This window comes from Rhinoderma darwinii, chromosome 12, assembly GCF_050947455.1.
Source record: "Rhinoderma darwinii isolate aRhiDar2 chromosome 12, aRhiDar2.hap1, whole genome shotgun sequence".
Taxonomy (NCBI): domain Eukaryota; kingdom Metazoa; phylum Chordata; class Amphibia; order Anura; family Rhinodermatidae; genus Rhinoderma; species Rhinoderma darwinii.
In genome coordinates this window covers 36,919,412-36,937,452 of record NC_134698.1, presented here as the reverse complement: position 1 = coordinate 36,937,452, position 18,041 = coordinate 36,919,412, and the positions used below count along the sequence as shown (strand labels likewise).

The following is an 18,041-nucleotide window of genomic DNA, read 5'->3' as shown; positions in this document are numbered from 1 at the left end:
TCTTATCGTCCTTGTCTGCCGAGAGCTAAAGAGTGAGAGCGTGCGTGCGCGCACAGCTCTGATGCCATGGAACAGAAGAAGAAGAACTCACACTCTTCTTCTCCTCTTGTGTTCCTTAGTGGTGGCGGAGCTGCGCGCACGCGCTCTCTCCAGCTCTTGCTGTAACGCTGACCGTAGCTGATTGGACAGTGTCACAGCGATGTTACACGCCCCCTTGCCAATTACCTCCCCATTGACAGTTCATGGGGTTATTTAAATATCGGGCGCCAAATATTACAGCACTGATATCTAAATAACGAAGGAGGCTAGGAAAAAAATGTAAAGTGCCCCAGAGTTTGTGCAGCCCTCCCCATTACATGCTGCACTCAGCTGCACATGCATGGGGAGGTGAAAGGTTCTCTTTAAAAGAAAGGTGTTCTAATAATTTTTTTTTTATTTGATATGTTTTATTTTATGGGCCTAATTTTTCTAAGTATTTTAATATGTTTCCGAAAGTAGCTATTTATTCATATGTTTGTACGTCTGTGGGTGGGGGCAGCCAGCTTTATTTTTATTTTTCATACTGCTAATTTTTGTTTTATAGGTTCCGCTGGACCATTTGGACTACGTCGTAGATTCGTTGGACTACTTCGCTGATTTAAGCTTTATTTATTTATTTTTTTATAAAATGGTTAAAGTGGATTGTGTGGAAGAGTTGTCATTTCAATAAAATAAATGTCTTTGTCTCTGTTTTTTAATACTTCATTACCGCCTTAGTAATGGCTGCTGTCTGATTGAGAGCGTCCATTACTAAGAAGGGGCTTAGTGTTAGCCAGTAATAAGGCTATCACTAACCCCTATTATTACCCCGGTACCTACCGCCACCAGGAGTACCGGGAAGAGCTGGGTACGATCCAGCACCCGACCGTCTGAAGAGAAGGGCGGGTACTGGCATGGCTGCAGGCTGGTACTATCAGGCTCGGAATGGCCAAAAACCATGGCCCTTTCCACCCTGGTAATGCTAGGCTGCTGCTGCTGCTTTATTGTATCTGGCTGGTTATGAAAAATGGAGGGGATCTCACGTAAAAAAAAATTCTATTTATTTTTTTTAAAAGACGTGGGGTTCCCGCTATTTTTCATAACCAGCCAGATACAATAAACCAGCTGCAGCCTAGCATCCCCAGGGTGGGAAGGGCCACGTTTTTTATCCCTTCCCAGCCAGGTAAAACCAGCCTGTGGCCGCCCTGCTGCCTTACCGTCGCTTCAGATGGTCGGGTACTGGATCGTACTCCCCTCGCGGCAGTGAGAACCGGGGTAATAATAGGGGTTAGTGATAGCCTTTTTACTGGCTAACACGAAGCCCCTTCTTAGTAATGGACGCTCTCAATCAGACAGCAGCCATTACTAAGGCCATAATAAAGTATTAAAAAAAACAGACAAGAAAAACTTTTCTTGAAATCTAAACTCCCCCATGCAATCCTCTTTCACCATTTTATTTTATTTTTAAAAAGTAGATCATCAGAGTAGTCCAATGAATCTACGACGTAGTCCAAACGCTCCAGCGGAACCTACCAAAAAAAAGTATAAAAGTATAAAAATTTTAAAAACTTAAAAATTTGCCACAATAGTCACTCAATATAACTACTGTAATCACTTATATGGTTTGCAGATATCTTGTGTATAACTGGCAACTACCTCTATAAGGTCACTATATGGTGGTAATATTGGTCTATATATAGTGTGATTTATTCACTAACAGTATGGTGGGTTTTTTCTGACACAATGTTGTAGTAATATGTGAGCATGGTTTGGTCGTTTTATTCAGTAACCGTATGGAGGTATTATTCAGTAACAGTATGGGGGTATTATTCAGTAACAGTATGGAGGTATTATTCAGTAACAGTATGGAGGTATTATTCAGTAACAGTATGCAGGTATTTTTCAGTAACAGTATGGAGGTATTATTCAGTAACTGTATGGAGGTATTATTCAGTAATAGTATGGAGGTATTATTCAGTAACAGTATGGGGGTATTATTCAGTAACTGTATGGAGGTATTATTCAGTAACAGTATGCAGGTATTATTCAGTAACAGTATGGAGGTATTATTCAGTAACTGTATGGAGGTATTATTCAGTAACAGTATGGAGGTATTATTCAGTAACAGTATGGGGGTATTATTCAGTAACAGTATGGGGGTATTATTCAGTAACTGTATGGGGGTATTATTCAGTAACAGTATGGAGGTATTATTCAGTAACAGTATGGGGGTATTATTCAGTAACAGTATGCAGGTATTATTCAGTAACAGTATGGAGGTATTATTCAGTAACAGTATGCAGGTATTATTCAGTAACAGTATGCAGGTATTATTCAGTAACTGTATGGAGGTATTATTCAGTAACAGTATGGAAGTATTATTCAGTAACGGTATGGAGGTATTATTCAGTAAAGGTATGGGGGTATTATTCAGTAACAGTATGGGGGTATTATTCAGTAACTGTATGGAGGTATTATTCAGTAACAGTATGGAGGTATTATTCAGTAACAGTATGGGGGTATTATTCAGTAACAGTATGGAGGTATTATTCAGTAACAGTATGGGGGTATTATTCAGTAACAGTATGGAGGTATTATTCAGTAACAGTATGCAGGTATTATTCAGTAACAGTATGCAGGTATTATTCAGTAACTGTATGGAGGTATTATTCAGTAACGGTATGGAAGTATTATTCAGTAACGGTATGGAGGTATTATTCAGTAAAGGTATGGGGGTATTATTCAGTAACAGTATGGGGGTATTATTCAGTAACTGTATGGAGGTATTATTCAGTAACAGTATGGAGGTATTATTCAGTAACAGTATGGGGGTATTATTCAGTAACAGTATGGAGGTATTATTCAGTAACAGTATGGGGGTATTATTCAGTAACAGTATGGAGGTATTATTCAGTAACAGTATGGAGGTATTATTCAGTAACAGTATGGAGGTATTATTCAGTAACAGTATGAAGGTATTATTCAGTAACAGTATGCAGGTATTATTCAGTAACGGTATGGAGGTATTATTCAGTAACGGTATGGAGGTATTATTCAGTAAAGGTATGGGGGTATTATTCAGTAACAGTATGGGGGTATTATTCACTAACAGTATGGGGGTATTATTCACTAACAGTATGGGGGTATTATTCAGTAACAGTATGGGGGTATTATTCAGTAACCGTATGGAGGTATTATTCAGTAACCGTATGGAGGTATTATTCAGTAACAGTATGGAGGTATTATTCAGTAACAGTATGGGGGTATTATTCAGTAACAGTATGGGGTATTATTGGTAATGTTGGTCTTACAATCTATGTACATTACTGTGGTGGGGGCTGTGGGGAAATGTGAGTGTGGCAGCAGATGATCAGGCTCAGAGACAGTCTGCAGAGTGGCATGTGATGTACTTTGACATGTAGGTGATACTTGCGTGTAGGTTGTGGGCACATAACTTGTGTACAGCCCAGGACCTAAGATCATATTAATCCACCACTGGCATCGAGCCAGCACAGGCAGACCACAACAATACAGCAGGTAGAGAAAAGAAACCGGCCCAGGATGTGCCGCTTCAAAACAGCGCTAAGCGCGATCCGTCCTGGACTGGCCTGAATGTAATTGCAGAGAGTGACGGTGCAAATGAGACTGGCTGCCGAGGAAAGATATGGGGCCGTGCAGGGCAGACTGTACTATTTGCACTGCACTGATTGGCAGTAAGAATAATTCTTTAAATATTTTCCATACTTCAAACAGCACTTTAAGGCTATGTTCACACTGAGTATTTTGCAGGAGGAATATCTGCCTCAAAATTCCGTTTGGAAGTTTGAGGCAGATTTTCCTCTCCCTGCACGCCGATTTTCGCAGAGTTTTTCGCAGCGTTTTTCACCCGCGGCCATTGAGTGCCGCGGGCATAAAACACCGTGAAATACGCTTTCTCTGCCTCCCATTGAAGTCAATGGGAGGTCAGAGGCGGAAGCTCCCGAAGATGGAGCATGTCGCTTCGTTTTACTGCTCGCGGGAAAAAGACGACGACGCCTCCCATTGAAATCAATGGGAGGCATTTTCGGGCCGTTTTTGCCGAGTTTTGCGACACGGTTTCCGCGTCAAAAAACTCGCTCACGGCCATTCAGTGCTACGGGCAAAAAACTCTGCGAAATACCCTTTTTCTGCCTCCCGTTGATGTCAATAGGAGGTCAGAGGCGTAAACGTGCGAAGATAGGGCATGTCCCTTCTTTCTCGGGAGGCATTTTCGGCCGGTTTTTGACGAGTTTTGCGGAGCGGTTTCCGTGCCCAAAAACTCGTCAAAATACTCTGTGTGAACAGGACCTAACAAATAAACATCAAATGTTTTCCTATTTAAAAAATGTATATATTGCGTGTTTGATGTGTACAGCTAGGAATGAGAAAACTCTGATAGATTTGGGGGGGGGGGGGCGCCTTTTTATAGTTCGCCTCAGGCGGCAGACGGGCTAGGTTCACCCCTGCCTTTACCTAGTCTACCCTGGTACCTCACACTACTATGGACCCCCTTGAGACCCTGCAGGGTCTCTCCCTACAGGTCCAGGCCCTGGCTCAGTGGGTCAACCAGCCTGATGCTACCATGGTAGTGCCCCTCACCTCACCTCTTGAACCCCACCTCAAGTTGCCTGACCTGTTCTCAGGGGACCGGAATACTTTTTTCTCCTTTCGGGAGAGTTGTAGGCTCTATTTTCACTTAAAGCCCCACTCCTCAGGTTCTGAGAGCCAGCGGGTGGGTATAATTATATCCCGTCTCCAGGAAGGGCCCCAAGAATGGGCCTTCTCTTTGGCCCCTGACGCCCCTGAACTTTCCTCCGTTGATCTTTTCTTTTCTGCTCTCGGACTCATTTATGACGAGACTGATAGGACTGCCTTTGCCGAGAGTCAGCTGGTGACCTTACGTCAGGGTAAGAGACCTGTGGAGGAGTGTTGTTCTGACTTTAGGAAGTGGTGCGTAGCTTCTCGGTGGAATGACCCTGCCTTAAGGTGCCAGTTTAGGTTGGGTCTGTCGAACGCCCTGAAAGACCTGCTAGTTAGTTATCCCTCTTCTGACTCCCTAGAACAGGTTATGGCTTTAGCGGTACGACTTGACCGACGTCTCAGGGAACGACGACTTGAACGTCTTGGTGTTTTCTCCTCTGACTCCCCCATGATGCCTCCCGAGGTTCCGTTGCTTCGCTCTTTTGGTGGTAGGTCTGATACCGGCAGTGCCTTCGTGGATTCAGGGTCTTCTGCTAATATCATGTCTGTGGAATTTGCTATGTCTCTAGCTATGCCTTTGTTTGATTTGCCTAAACCTGTCCCGGTAGTGGGTATCGACTCCACTCCTCTTGCTAATCGTTATTTTACACAGCATACCCCTGTTTTTGAACTCCTTGTTGGCTCCATGCATTTGGAGCAGTGCTCTGTACTGTTGATGCAGGGATTATCGTCCGATTTGGTTTTAGGCCTTCCCTGGTTGCAGTTGCATAATCCCACGTTTGACTGGAATACTGGGAAGCTTGCCAAATGGGGTAATGAATGCTTGACGTCATGTTTTTCTGTTAATTCTATTTCTCCCCCTGAGGAGGTGAACACGCTACCTGAGTTTGTTCAGGACTTCGCTGATGTTTTCTCTAAGGAGGCCTCTGAGGTGTTACCTCCTCATAGAGAATACGATTGCGCCATCGATTTGGTACCAGGAGCTAAGCTCCCTAAGGGTAGGATATTTAATCTCTCTTGTCCCGAACGTGAAGCCATGAGAGAGTATATCCAGGAATGCCTGGCCAAGGGTTAGATTCGCCCCTCTACTTCTCCGGTAGGTGCTGGCTTCTTCTTCGTAGGGAAGAAGGATGGTGGTCTTAGGGCATGCATTGACTACCGTAATCTTGAATAAGGTCACTGTAAGGAACCAGTATCCCCTTCCTTTGATTCCTGATCTCTTTAATCAGGTTCAGGGGGCCCAATGGTTCTCTAAGTTTGATCTACGGGGGGCGTATAACCTTATCCGCATCAAAGAGGGGGATGAGTGGAAGACTGCGTTTAACACGCCCGAAGGTCATTTCGAATACCTCGTCATGCCCTTTGGGTTGTGTAATGCTCCCGCGGTCTTCCAGAATTTCATAAATGAGATTTTAAGAGATTACCTGGGGGTATTTCTTGTAATGTACCTTGATGACATACTGGTGTTTTCCAAGGACTGGTCCTCCCACATTGAGCATGTCAGGAAGGTGCTCCAGGTCCTTCGGGAAAGCAAACTGTTTGCGAAGACCGAAAAATGTGTGTTTGGGGTGCAGGAGATACCATTTTTGGGTCAAATCTTCACTCCTCATGAATTCCACATGGACCCCGCCAAGGTCCAGGCTGTGGCGGAATGGGTCCAACCTGCCTCCCTGAAGGCGTTACAGTGCTTCTTGGGGTTCGCTGATTATTACAGGAGATTTATTGCTAACTTCTCGGTCATCGCTAAGCCTCTTACGGACCTCACTCGCAAAGGTGCTGATCTCCTCCACTGGCCTCCTGAGGCTGTCCAGGCTTTTGAGGTCCTTAAGAAGTGCTTTATCTCGGCCCCGGTGCTGGTTCAGCCCAACCAAATGGAGCCATTTATCGTGGAGGTTGACGTGTCCGAGGTGGGAGTGGGGGCTGTCTTGTCCCAGGGTACCAGTTCCCTCACCCATCTCCGTCCCTGTGCCTACTTCTCCAGGAAGTTTTCGCCCACTGAGAGTAACTATGATATTGGCAACCGCAAACTCTTAGCCATTAAATGGGCATTTGAAGAGTGGCGCCACTTCCTGGAGGGGGCTAGGCACCAGGTAACGGTCCTTACCGACCACAAGAATCTGGTTTTCCTAGAATCTGCCCGGAGGCTAAACCCGAGACAAGCTCGATGGGCGTTATTTTTTACCAGATTCAACTTTTTGGTTACCTATAGGGCTGGGTCTAAAAATATTAAGGTTGATGCACTGTCGCGTAGTTTCATGGCCAGCCCTCCTTCGGAGGAAGATCCTGCTTGTATTTTGCCAGCCTGCCTGCTTGATTCTGATTTAGTCTCTGATATTGCTGCTGATCAAGGCTCAGCTCCCGGGAACCTTCCTGAGAACAAGCTGTTTGTTCCCCTGCAATTCCAGCTAAGGGTACTTAGGGAAAATCATGACTCCGCACTATCTGGTCATCCAGGCATCCTGGGTACCAAGCACCTCATTGCCAAAAACTATTGGTGGCCTGGGTTGCCTAAAGACGTTAAGGCCTACATCGCCGCTTCTGAGGTTTGTGCTAGGTCCAAGACTCCCAGGTCCCGACCAGCGGGCTTACTACGTTCTTTGCCCATTCCCCAGAGACCTTGGACCCATATCTCCATGGATTTTATCACCGATTTGCCTCCATCTCAAGGCAAGTCGGTGGTGTGGGTTGTAGTAGACCGCTTCAGTAAGATGTGCCACTTTGTGCCCCTCAAGAAACTACCCAATGCTAAGACGTTCGCTACCTTGTTTGTCAAACACATCCTGCGTCTCCATGGGGTCCCTGTCAATATTGTTTCTGACAGAGGGGTACAATTTGTTTCTTTGTTTTGGAGAGCGTTCTGTAAAAAGTTGGAGAATGATCTGTCCTTCTCCTCTGCCTTCCATCCTGAAACTAATGGCCAAACTGAGAGGACTAATCAGTCTCTAGAACAATATTTAAGGTGTTTTTATCTCTGACTGTCAATATGATTGTGTCTCATTCACTTCCCTCGCCGAATTTTCCCTTAATAACCGGGTCAGTAACTCGTCAGGGGTCTCCCCCTTTTTCTGTAATTTTGGGTTTAATCCACGGTTCTCCTCCATTTCACCTGGTAGTTCCAACAATCCCGAGGTAGAGGTCGTTCATCGGGAACTGTGCACAGTCTGGGCCCAGGTTCAGAAGAACCTAGAGGCGTCCCAGAGCATACAAAAAACTCAGGCAGATAGAAGACGTTCTGCTAACCCCTTGTTTATGGTCGGGAATCTGGTGTGGCTATCGTCTAAGAACTTGCGCCTTAAGGTCCCGTCCAAGAAGTTTGCTCCCTGGTTTATAGGGCCGTACAAGGTCATTGAAGTCCTCAATCCTGTCTCCTTCCGAATGGAGTTGCCCCCATCTTTTCGAGTACACGACGTGTTTCATGCCTCCCTCCTTAAACGCTGCTCCCCGTCCTTGGCTCCCTCGAGGAAACCTCCTGTCCCCGTTCTCACCCCTGAAGGGGTAGAATTCGAGGTGGCCAAGATTGTGGACAGCAAGATGGTCCAAGGCTCCCTCCAGTACCTGGTCCATTGGAGAGGATACGGGCCGGAGGAGAGGACTTGGGTACCCGCCCGGGATGTTCACGCTGGGGTATTGGTCAGGAGGTTCCACCTTCGTTTCCCCAATAAACCAGGTCCATCTAGAAAGGGTCCGGTGGCCCCTCATAAAAGGGGGGTACTGTTAAGGATCTGCCAGGCACAACTTCTGTGTATACGCCCATAGGTAATCAGTCTGCACCTGCTTCTATGTCTGTGAGACTGACTCCAACTTCCACCACTCAGGATGGCAGGCTTAGGAGTGGGAGAGCCTATCACAGCCTGGCCAGACGGAGCTAGCTCCCGCCCTCTGTCTATTTATACCTGCCTTTCCTGTTCCTCCTTGCTTGTGATTCTTCTGTTTGGTTTCCTAGCCCTGCTGCTGCTTCTGTACTATTTGACCCTGCTTCATATGACCCTGGCTTACTGACTACTCTCCTGCTCTGCGTTTGGTACCTCGTACACTCCTGGTTTGACTCGGCTTGTTTACTACTCTCCTGCTCTGCGTTTTGTACCTCGTACACTCCTGGTTTGACACAACTGCCCCATTTCCCTTGCTTCTGTGTACCCTTGTCTGTTTGTCTGTCGTGCACTCATTGAGCGTAGGGACCGTCGCCCAGTTGTACCCCGTCGCCTAGGGTGGGTCGTTGCAAGTAGGCAGGGACTGAGTGGCGGGTAGATTAGGGCTCACTTGTCTGTTTCCCTACCCCCATCATTATCATTACACCCCTCTGATCTTGAAGTTATAGCGTCGGGATCTGTTTTCCAGGTCCTCAATTCTGGTATTCGCCACCTCCAATTGCCCCTGTAGGTCTTCCATAAATCTGGTGTTCTGGTTAAACCTGGTCTAAATGGAGATCATTTTGGTTTCTATAGCCTGCATGTGAGTCCCTACTTTATGAAGGTCCTGATGAACTGCGGCAATTTTGGAGCTGATTTCTCCCATCTGCGCTTGCATGGCTCGTGCTATGCACGAGAAAATGGCGTCTTCTGACAGGGCAGGGTTACTGACCGGTGGCATGAACGGGTGCTGTACCACGTGAGCGGGCAATGGCTGCGGTATTCCCAGGTCCGGGATCGGGCCCTCTGCCTGCGAGTCCTCCGGTGTCTGCGCTGCTGACTCACTACTGTGCTCCCTCAGTAGCACAGGATAATCCTGCGATAGCGCCGATGTGCCGGGCTGTGTCTGTGCCTGTGTCTCCTGCTGCTGCTGCAGGCCTTGCTCCGCCATGTTTGGCGCCACCATCAGCATGTCCGCCACGGATCTTTGTGCCTGGGATTGCTTACCCCGTCTGCCACACCCTCTGGCCATAGATGGATGCCCGAGCATCTAAGGTATTTCCCCTACCTCTTTTAGGGGTCCGATGCCTGCTGTTAGCGGTATGTATGCTGGGTTGCCTTCACGAGGAGCGGAGCCTGGCTAGAACACGTCCGCCATGTTAAGCTGCGCGCATGCGCCCCCTCAGAATCGCTTCGATATGTAAAAGCATTCCAACGTTATTACCACATAAAGTAACACATGTCAGATTTGAAAAAATCTGCTGTGTCCTGAAGGCCAAAACAGGCTGGGTCCTGAAGGGGTTAATCTATAAAAAGAAACCTTCGAATACTCGGCCAGAATTCCTTTAATATGTCTCAATGAAATCTCCTGGTCCTCACAAATAATAATAATAATATCATCTGCGTAAAGGGTTGTTAGATGACTCTCCTCTCCTACTTTAACCCCTATAATGTGTTCTTCATCTTTTAAGGACTGCACTAGAGGTTCAACCATCAGATCATATATTAATGGGGAGATAGGGCAACCTTGCCTAGTACCATTAGATATCCCAAATTTATTGGAGGCAAAGCCGTTGTAATAAACTCTTGCACCTGGTGACGTATAAAGGGCTAAGATTGCGTACAGGAACATACCTGAAAACCCCAATTTTCTCAGAACTGCTTTGAGAAAACACCAGCACCCTGTCGAACGCTTTCTCTGCTTCAAGTGACAGTAGTGCACTGGGGCAGCACATTGGCTTTACAATCTGGATCAGCCTGATCACCCTCCTGATAGCATCTCTTGTTTGCGTGCCCGGAATGAAGCCCATCTGATAAGTTGATACCAATGTGCAGATTACTTTCCTCAATCTTGCGTCTAGAATATTAGAAAATATTTTAAAATCGCCATTAAGCAGTGATATGGTCCTAAAATCACCTGGATGGTGGCCTTCTTTCCCTTCTTTTGGTATTGTCACTATTGAGCCCTCCAACATTTCATTTGGAAATGGGGTCTGGTTCCCAACTATGTTATATATTATAAGTAAATATGGCGCCAATATATCTTTGTTATATATATATATATATATATATATATATATATATATATATAATATTCATTTATCAACCCATCAGGGCCTTGTGCTTTGCCCCTTTTTAAGGTAGTAATACTCTTTTTGACCTCTTCCGAAGTGATCGGCAGGCTCAACATTTTTAACTGTTCTAGTGTCAGGCGTTTAAGTGCAACAGAGTCTAAGAATCTATTTATCTGTTTCTCCGAAGGATTAAACACAGATTCATCTTCACTCATGTCATACAACCTTTGATAATATGCCACAAAGGTATCCGCAATATCTTGCGGAGAGAAATGTTTTCCTCCTTTTAGGATCTTCTTGATAATCTATCCTATTTCTCAAGTTTCGTTGTTTCAATCTATTACTCAGGACTTTCCCCACTTTATCTCCCATGTGGTATATTTTTCTTCCAAAGACAAGAGCTATATTCTTCCAAAAACAATGAACGGATTTGTGATCTCACAAAGTTCATCTCCATCAAAATATCTGGCCGAGAGTTCTCTTTGTATTCCCTATCCAGTTGCTGCAGCTCAACACTTAACTCCTCAAATTTTGCCTGTCTTTTTTTCCTAATCTGATGAGCAAGACCAATACAATACCCTCTAATTATGGTTTTGTGAGCACACCACAAAATATGTTCTGATGTCTGTTCCCTATCGTTGAATCTGAAATACTCCTCCAGGGCTTTATCAATACTTTCCCGGACCTCCTCTTGGGCTAGCAAGTCAAATTTAATTATCCATTGTGATCTGGGATTGACCCTCATACCACTTTCCCATGTCAGAATTATTGGTGCATGGTTTAACCACACCTTATTCAGTATCTGTGAATTACAATTACTATGCAACAATACAGAATTTATAAGAAAAAAGTGTGTGCTATGCCGTCCTGAGTAGACCATGTAATGCCTTTCAGAGCCATGCCCATATCTCCTTATATCATGTAAGTTATGGCTCCTAGCTAGTTGTTTCAACTCTTTACGTGTATGTACTTCTCTTGCCAACCTATCCCCCAGTAGTTTAAATATATTTTTAAGGAATTTAATTTGGCCCCAATTTGGTGCATATATATTGACAATTGTATATGTTTGTTGTTCTAGCACGCATTTGATGAGTATGTATCTTCCTTTAGGGTCTACAATGACCTCCTGACAGTTAATTTGAAGGTTGCACCTAAATGCAATTGCCACCACCAGCCTTTTTCCCTTCAGAATTTGCAAAATAAATATTGGAATATTTATTATGAGCAAATCTAATATTCTCTTTTTTAGAAGATGTGTTTCTTGAAAGCGGACGATGTCACATTCTGCCTTTATTGCCTCTTTCCATGTGAGAAATCTCTTCTGTGGGGAGTTTAGGCCATTCACATTTAATGAGAAAGTAGACAGTCGCATGCTATCTTAAACAAAATTGCTCAGTGTAGAAGACGTACGACGCCAGACGTACGACGCAAGGTAAATAGGGATGCCAGAAAAGTCGGAGTAAGGTGGAGAAGAGAGAAAGAGGAAACGAAAAACAAAGCGGACAAAAGAGAGAGGGGGAAAAAAAATGAATCAGAAAGAAAAAAAATACACATACACACACACACAAAAAAATATATATAAATTCAAAAAAATGAATTCTAATATATACCATCCTACTTAATCCTATGGCGATTACTCTTCTCCTTGTCAAGGAATAGAGTGTCCTCACAGTGCCCATATATTGCTGGGCTCATGATGTCAGATGGGTGCCCATCGGGTGGAGAGGGCATGGTTTCATTGAATAACTAATGCTCTACTGCGAGACTACCCGCTCTTTTAATGACATGGCAAACAGAAAGAAGAATCGAAAAAGGAACAAAAAAAACAAAAACAAAAGGGAGCAAAAAGTATGGGCGTGCAAAAGAAGAGAAGGTAAGGGTATGTTCACACGACCCACCGATTAAAAAAACGGCTGAAACTCAGGAGCTGCCCTCCCTTGAAAACCGCTCCGCACCAGACGTCCTTCAGTAAGCGTGTGAACACACCCCAATGGTACGTATGCATCACATCCCCAGAAAACTCCCACTAGGCCCGAGTCCTACACTTTTTGTGGTTAGGCGTTCAGATGTTCCATGAGCTCACTCTTCGAAGGGGAGGGGAGGGAGAAAAAAAAAGGAGGGAATAAAATGCCAGGGTAGAAGTCAAGTCCTTTCAGACTGCCAATCTTGAGGGATTCTAATCGGATATTTAGGTGCTTTCGAAGTCTGAGAAACTTTTGCCAAGAGCCCCCAGGTGACGCATTGAGCCCTTGCTGTATTTACATCCGAATAGGTAAACATATTGCCATCTTTAGTCACAGTCAAACGTATAGGGAAAGCCCCATCGAATATTATGTGCCTGCAAAGCGTCTGTAACTTCTCTATATTCACGCCTTTTTAATAGCGTTGCAGGAGAGATATCCTGCAATGCGGTTATGCCTTTAACCCCTTCCCGACATTTGACGTATCCATACGTCATAATCGGGTAGGGGAAGTATGAAACGGGCTCACAGAGCTCAGGGGCACGGCTATGGGGAGCCCTTGTGCCCCCTCTTATGCTAATTTGCTCCTGGGCTGGTGGGATGAAAATGTAGTCTTCTCAGAGGTAAATATCAAGAGGAACAGGAGATAAAATTGAAATGGAGGTTTTTAGGAAGTCTACTGCAACTAACAGTCTCCTGAGATGGGAGAGTGCCCATCCATATGCCCTCAAAAGAGGGATACCGAAAGGACAATACCTCAGTCTCAGGAGAAACTGTTCAAATACGAAGACATTCCTGGCACAAGCAGCTGACATGAGAGACCGATTCCGCCAGAGAGGTTATCCTGACCAGATTCTCAGAGAAGCATTTACAAATGCAATACACACCAAAAGAAGAGAGCTACTCATACCAAAAGCAAGAATATCTGCAAAAAACAATAATATATATATCATAAGGAGCTATGATGGGGCTCATAAACAAGTCAGAGAAATCATTCAGAAACATTGGGGATCCTTATGGAGGACAATGACTTGAAGGAAGCACTAGGTGAAAGACCACAGATTACTTTCAGGAGAAATAAAAGTCTTGAGAGACAAGCTAGTGCAGAGCCATTTTAGACCAGCACCCCAAAAAGACTGCTGGCTTTGTAGAAGACCTCTAGGGACCTTCAAGTGTGACAAATGCCTGGCATGTGAATCAATAGTAGTATCGAAAATCGTCATAAGTACAACAAGTGGTAGGGAATACTCAAATAGAGAATTTATCAATTGTCTATCTAAAGGAGTCCTTTACATGGCGAAATGTACATGCCCAATGGACTACATTGGTAAAACGACACATGAGTTCAGAAGATTGATAAGGGATCATTACAACGATATCCTTAATAAAAAAGATACCCCAATCGCTAGACACATATGGGCAGTACATGGAGGTAACCCTGGGGCTATTAAATTCCAGGGAATCCAACACATTGAGCCTAATCTAAGAGTGGGTAACTGGGACAGGGACCTGTTACAGGTTGAAAGTCGATGGATTCATAGAATGAGATCAGTGGCCCCAGAAGGCTTGAATGAAAATTTGAACTATGCCTGCTTTCTCTGATACGCAAACCATGCCCATGAATACAAACATTATTGTAATGATTCACGATGGCTCAAGAGAGTGATATGTGTGAGGATGGAGATATATGTCTTTTTGATGGTGCAATCATACTCCCATAGTGGAATATGTATCTTACCATCCCTATATTTACTATGTGGAGTTGTTTACCCAGAATATGCAAAAACAATAATAATTTGAAAACCTTGTTTTAATAATGGATTTAGTGTCCTATTTTGGCAATATAGGATATTACAGCAATGTATGGCTAGAAGAATGGAGCTCTTTGAAGATTCCCTAATGAGCACAATGATTAATGTGTACGCAAACAAGGAAGCATTTAACCAATGGGGATATAGCTGAAGAAATCCCTGTATAGACACCGATAATCCGGGCCACTGGGGAGGGAGTGAGGAGGCGATGTCAATGTGAGACTGATGACGTATCCGTGCTTGCGACTGATTGGATGTCTGACGACCGAGCCCCCGGAAGAGGCGGGGTTACCTGACATATAAAAGGAGTGTGTTTAGAAACACTCGTTGCCACTGCCATATGATCTGCTACACTGCTATGCTCAATACCTCCGTTACGAACCAGTATGTAAATGGGGAAACGCATAGGAGCTGGAGCTTCAGTTAGGGATAGGTTCCTGAGACAACAGGGTCGTTCTTTTCAGAACGAGTGCCCGGTGTGCTGTCAACAGTGAGGGTTGAGAGCGAAGCTTAAGGGACAGACAGAATGCCATTGTGCAAGTTCATATGATCCAAGCCTACCCTGCTGTACATTCAAGGAACTATAACCCTGTATTCATCACTGTGAATAGATATTGATGTGTATGTCCAATAATACAACAGTATAAACAATACTATATTTATATTCCATTTTATATGGGTTATATTAAAAGCTAAGTTTTAGATACTAATCCTTCCTCTACTAACAAGCATATAATTATGTTCCCTCCAGGTATCTACCAATGTAAGCGTGTTGAAAATATCATGTATTGCCTGTGTTTGAGGACGTGTGCGATTGTCCGCTGCCACTGATGTGGAATCAATAGAAGGCGTTAACGTGAGATTGAAGTCACCACACCAGATGAGTTTAGTGTAGTCTAATAACAGGAGCTGTTCGCATATGAAGAGGAAAAATGGGATAGGAGAATCATTAGGAGCATAGGAATTAACTACACATACTGTTACCCAATGAATTGTGCCCAGCAATATAATGAATCGATCTTGAGGATCTATAACTGAATTTGTAACATTTATGGGGAACGAGTTCCTAAATAAAATGGATACACCCCTGCACTCGGATTGGAATGTAGAGTGATAAACCCTTTGGTATCTGGAATTAAAATACTTGGGGTGCGACATAAAGGTGAAATGCGTCTCTTGGAGGCACAGGATATCTGGTTTATGGGTTTCATAGTTAAGAAATGCCTTATGTCTTTGAGTGGGTGAATTGAATCCCCTGACATTGTGAGTTATGACCCTACATATGATTACCTCGAGAGGTAAGCAGTAACGTGACTTCCGCACCAAGGACACCAATAAAACCACAAAATCTGGACAAAATAGTATGAGTAATTAAGTACATTAGTACAACAGAATCAAAATGGAGAAAAGAACAAGTTATCATGCATAGTAGCATAACGTTATACTTTGCAACCAAGAAAGTCGGTTTGACCTCAAAGGTTGACAAAATTAGGTGGAGTAGCATTGGATACACTCCAGGGAGCAAACCATGTGTAAAAAAAATAAAGTTTAAATACTTGGGTTATACACATTACCTATCAAGCATAAAAAGCAAATATCTGAGCATTAATGAAAACATTCTTATATTCTCAAGAATCCCTGAGTAAAGCGTACAATATTGCAATTACCTGAAGTAAGGAGGGTCATACTCATGAAATAACAATATATTACAACAGAAATCCACTATAATATAAAACAGGAGGTACACAAACTTGGAATATATGACATTTCAAGGAAATACTGAGCCATCCGGAAAAACTTAGATGACTACATGACAGCCCGGGACTTCGCATTGTGGCCGATTTGTAGTGGTTCTGCCCTCAGGCGGACCCTTCCGAGTCCATGTTCTGATCGGGCACTTAGGAAGTGGTGACAGTCGGCCTTCATCCACTGGAGTGATCCGCTCAGCTCGTAGAATGGCCTCGTCTTCAGCATATGTTTTTTATCAGGAAATCCTTTGAATTGATCTGGAACACCAGGGAGAAGGGGAATCCCCATCTATATTTAATCTGGCCTTTTTGGAGTGCCAGCTTGAGGGGCCGGAAGTGATTCCTTTTATCCAGAGTGGTCGGAACTAGGTCAGCATATATGCGCACAGTAGGATCCAAACCCGGTGAGAGTAGATAGTCGTCTAGCAGCGGACAGGATCATATCTCTGGCTTCAGGGTAATGAAGCTTTAGCACCACATCCCGTTGGAGATTTGGGTTCCAAGGCTTAGCAAGGGCACGATGAATCCTATCGATGCGGAAAGTCGATGTATCAGCTTGTGGCTGGAGAGCTTTGAACAGAGTGAGAGACGTTTCGTGTAATGCTGTAATATTTTCAGGGAGACCACTGATTCTCAAGTTGGCTCGCCTGGACCCATTTTCAAGGTCTTCTAGTTCGAGTTCCAGCTGATGTTTTTTAGACTCTTGGTCATCAAGCTGTTGGAGGTCTTCTGTTACAGAATCTACCAGCTCATCCGCTTTATCCTCTACATCAGACACTTGCTGTGCCATATCCCAAAACTGTTTGGTAAATTCAGCCACCTTTTGTTTTTATTCCTCTCTGAACAAGGATTTAATTCTGGAAAATAGGTCGGGATTGGGGTCCTCTGTAGATGAGGCAGAAGGGCTCTTAGCAGTCTTTCGCTGCTGAGTCAGAGGAGCAGGTGGGGGGTCCTGGATTCGGCATATTGCCCGAAACCCTTTGGGAGCGAAAGTTCTTAGGAATTATTTGGCTAGGTGTGTTAGGTACATTCATGGAGACCCTCTTGCGGCTTCTGGTCATAGCGCTCATGCAGACAAGAATGTTAAGAAGTTGATTTACATTCCAAGTATAATCAGTATTGCTTGTTCCCTGGGTGGTGTGGTGCTCATAGAGATATCATCCCATCCTGCAGCTCACAAAAATGCACTTCCCAATGAAAGGAGTTAGTGGCCGGCAAGTCATATTAGTGGAAGAGCAGTAAGCAGAGTGAACAAAAGTTCCATAAAGTCCATGGAGCAGTACAAACATTTATACGTTTTACCGACAGCCGCAAATGTAGAGATATATGTCCCAATTAGCAGTAGGCCGGCAGTGGGAGGCCCCTATTCCGGCAACTTCTTTAAATTTAGGACGCGGCTTCTGGGTGCGGACTAGGCCGCAATTTCAAAAATACCGCAGTGACTGCTGAAATGCATAGGAGCAAGCTCTGGGCTACTGTCGCTGGGTGTAGGAGCCACAATAAGCAGCAGGATGGTGGCAAGAGGCTCAGTGCCCGCACTCTTTAAATTTAGGCCGCGGCTTCAGGTCGGGGACTAGGCCGCAATATGGAAACCGGTGCAGGGACTGCTGGGATGGGTAGGGGTACTCCCTGGACCCCTGTCGCTAGGTGTAGGAGCCCCGGTAATCAGCGGCATGGCGGTGGCAGGCACCAGTTTCAGCGGCCTCCAAGAATTTATCCCGCGGAATCTGGTTGCGGACTAGGCCGCAATTTTGTAAAATGGCGCAGGGACTGCTGGGGTGTGCAGGGGCAGTCCCTGGGACCCTGTCGTTGGGTGTAGGAGCCCCAATAGTAATCAGGATGGCGGCGGGAGACTCTGATT

General features: G+C 44.7%; 1 protein-coding gene across 3 annotated transcripts in view; it reads left to right on the top strand.

Annotated features, from left to right (window-relative positions):
• The window catches only part of VPS39 (VPS39 subunit of HOPS complex), a 449,085-nt gene that overhangs the window by 369,456 nt on the left and 61,588 nt on the right, over positions 1–18,041 (top strand). The window contains exon 23 of one of the 3 annotated variants that reach the window (XM_075844599.1): positions 15,184–15,475. The exons of the other annotated variants lie outside the window; for them this stretch is intronic. Coding sequence (XP_075700714.1) covers positions 15,184–15,234 — 51 coding nt within the window. The 3' untranslated portion in view covers positions 15,235–15,475. Of the gene's footprint in view, positions 1–15,183; positions 15,476–18,041 lie in introns of those variants that run through there. 3 annotated transcript variants of the gene reach the window in all.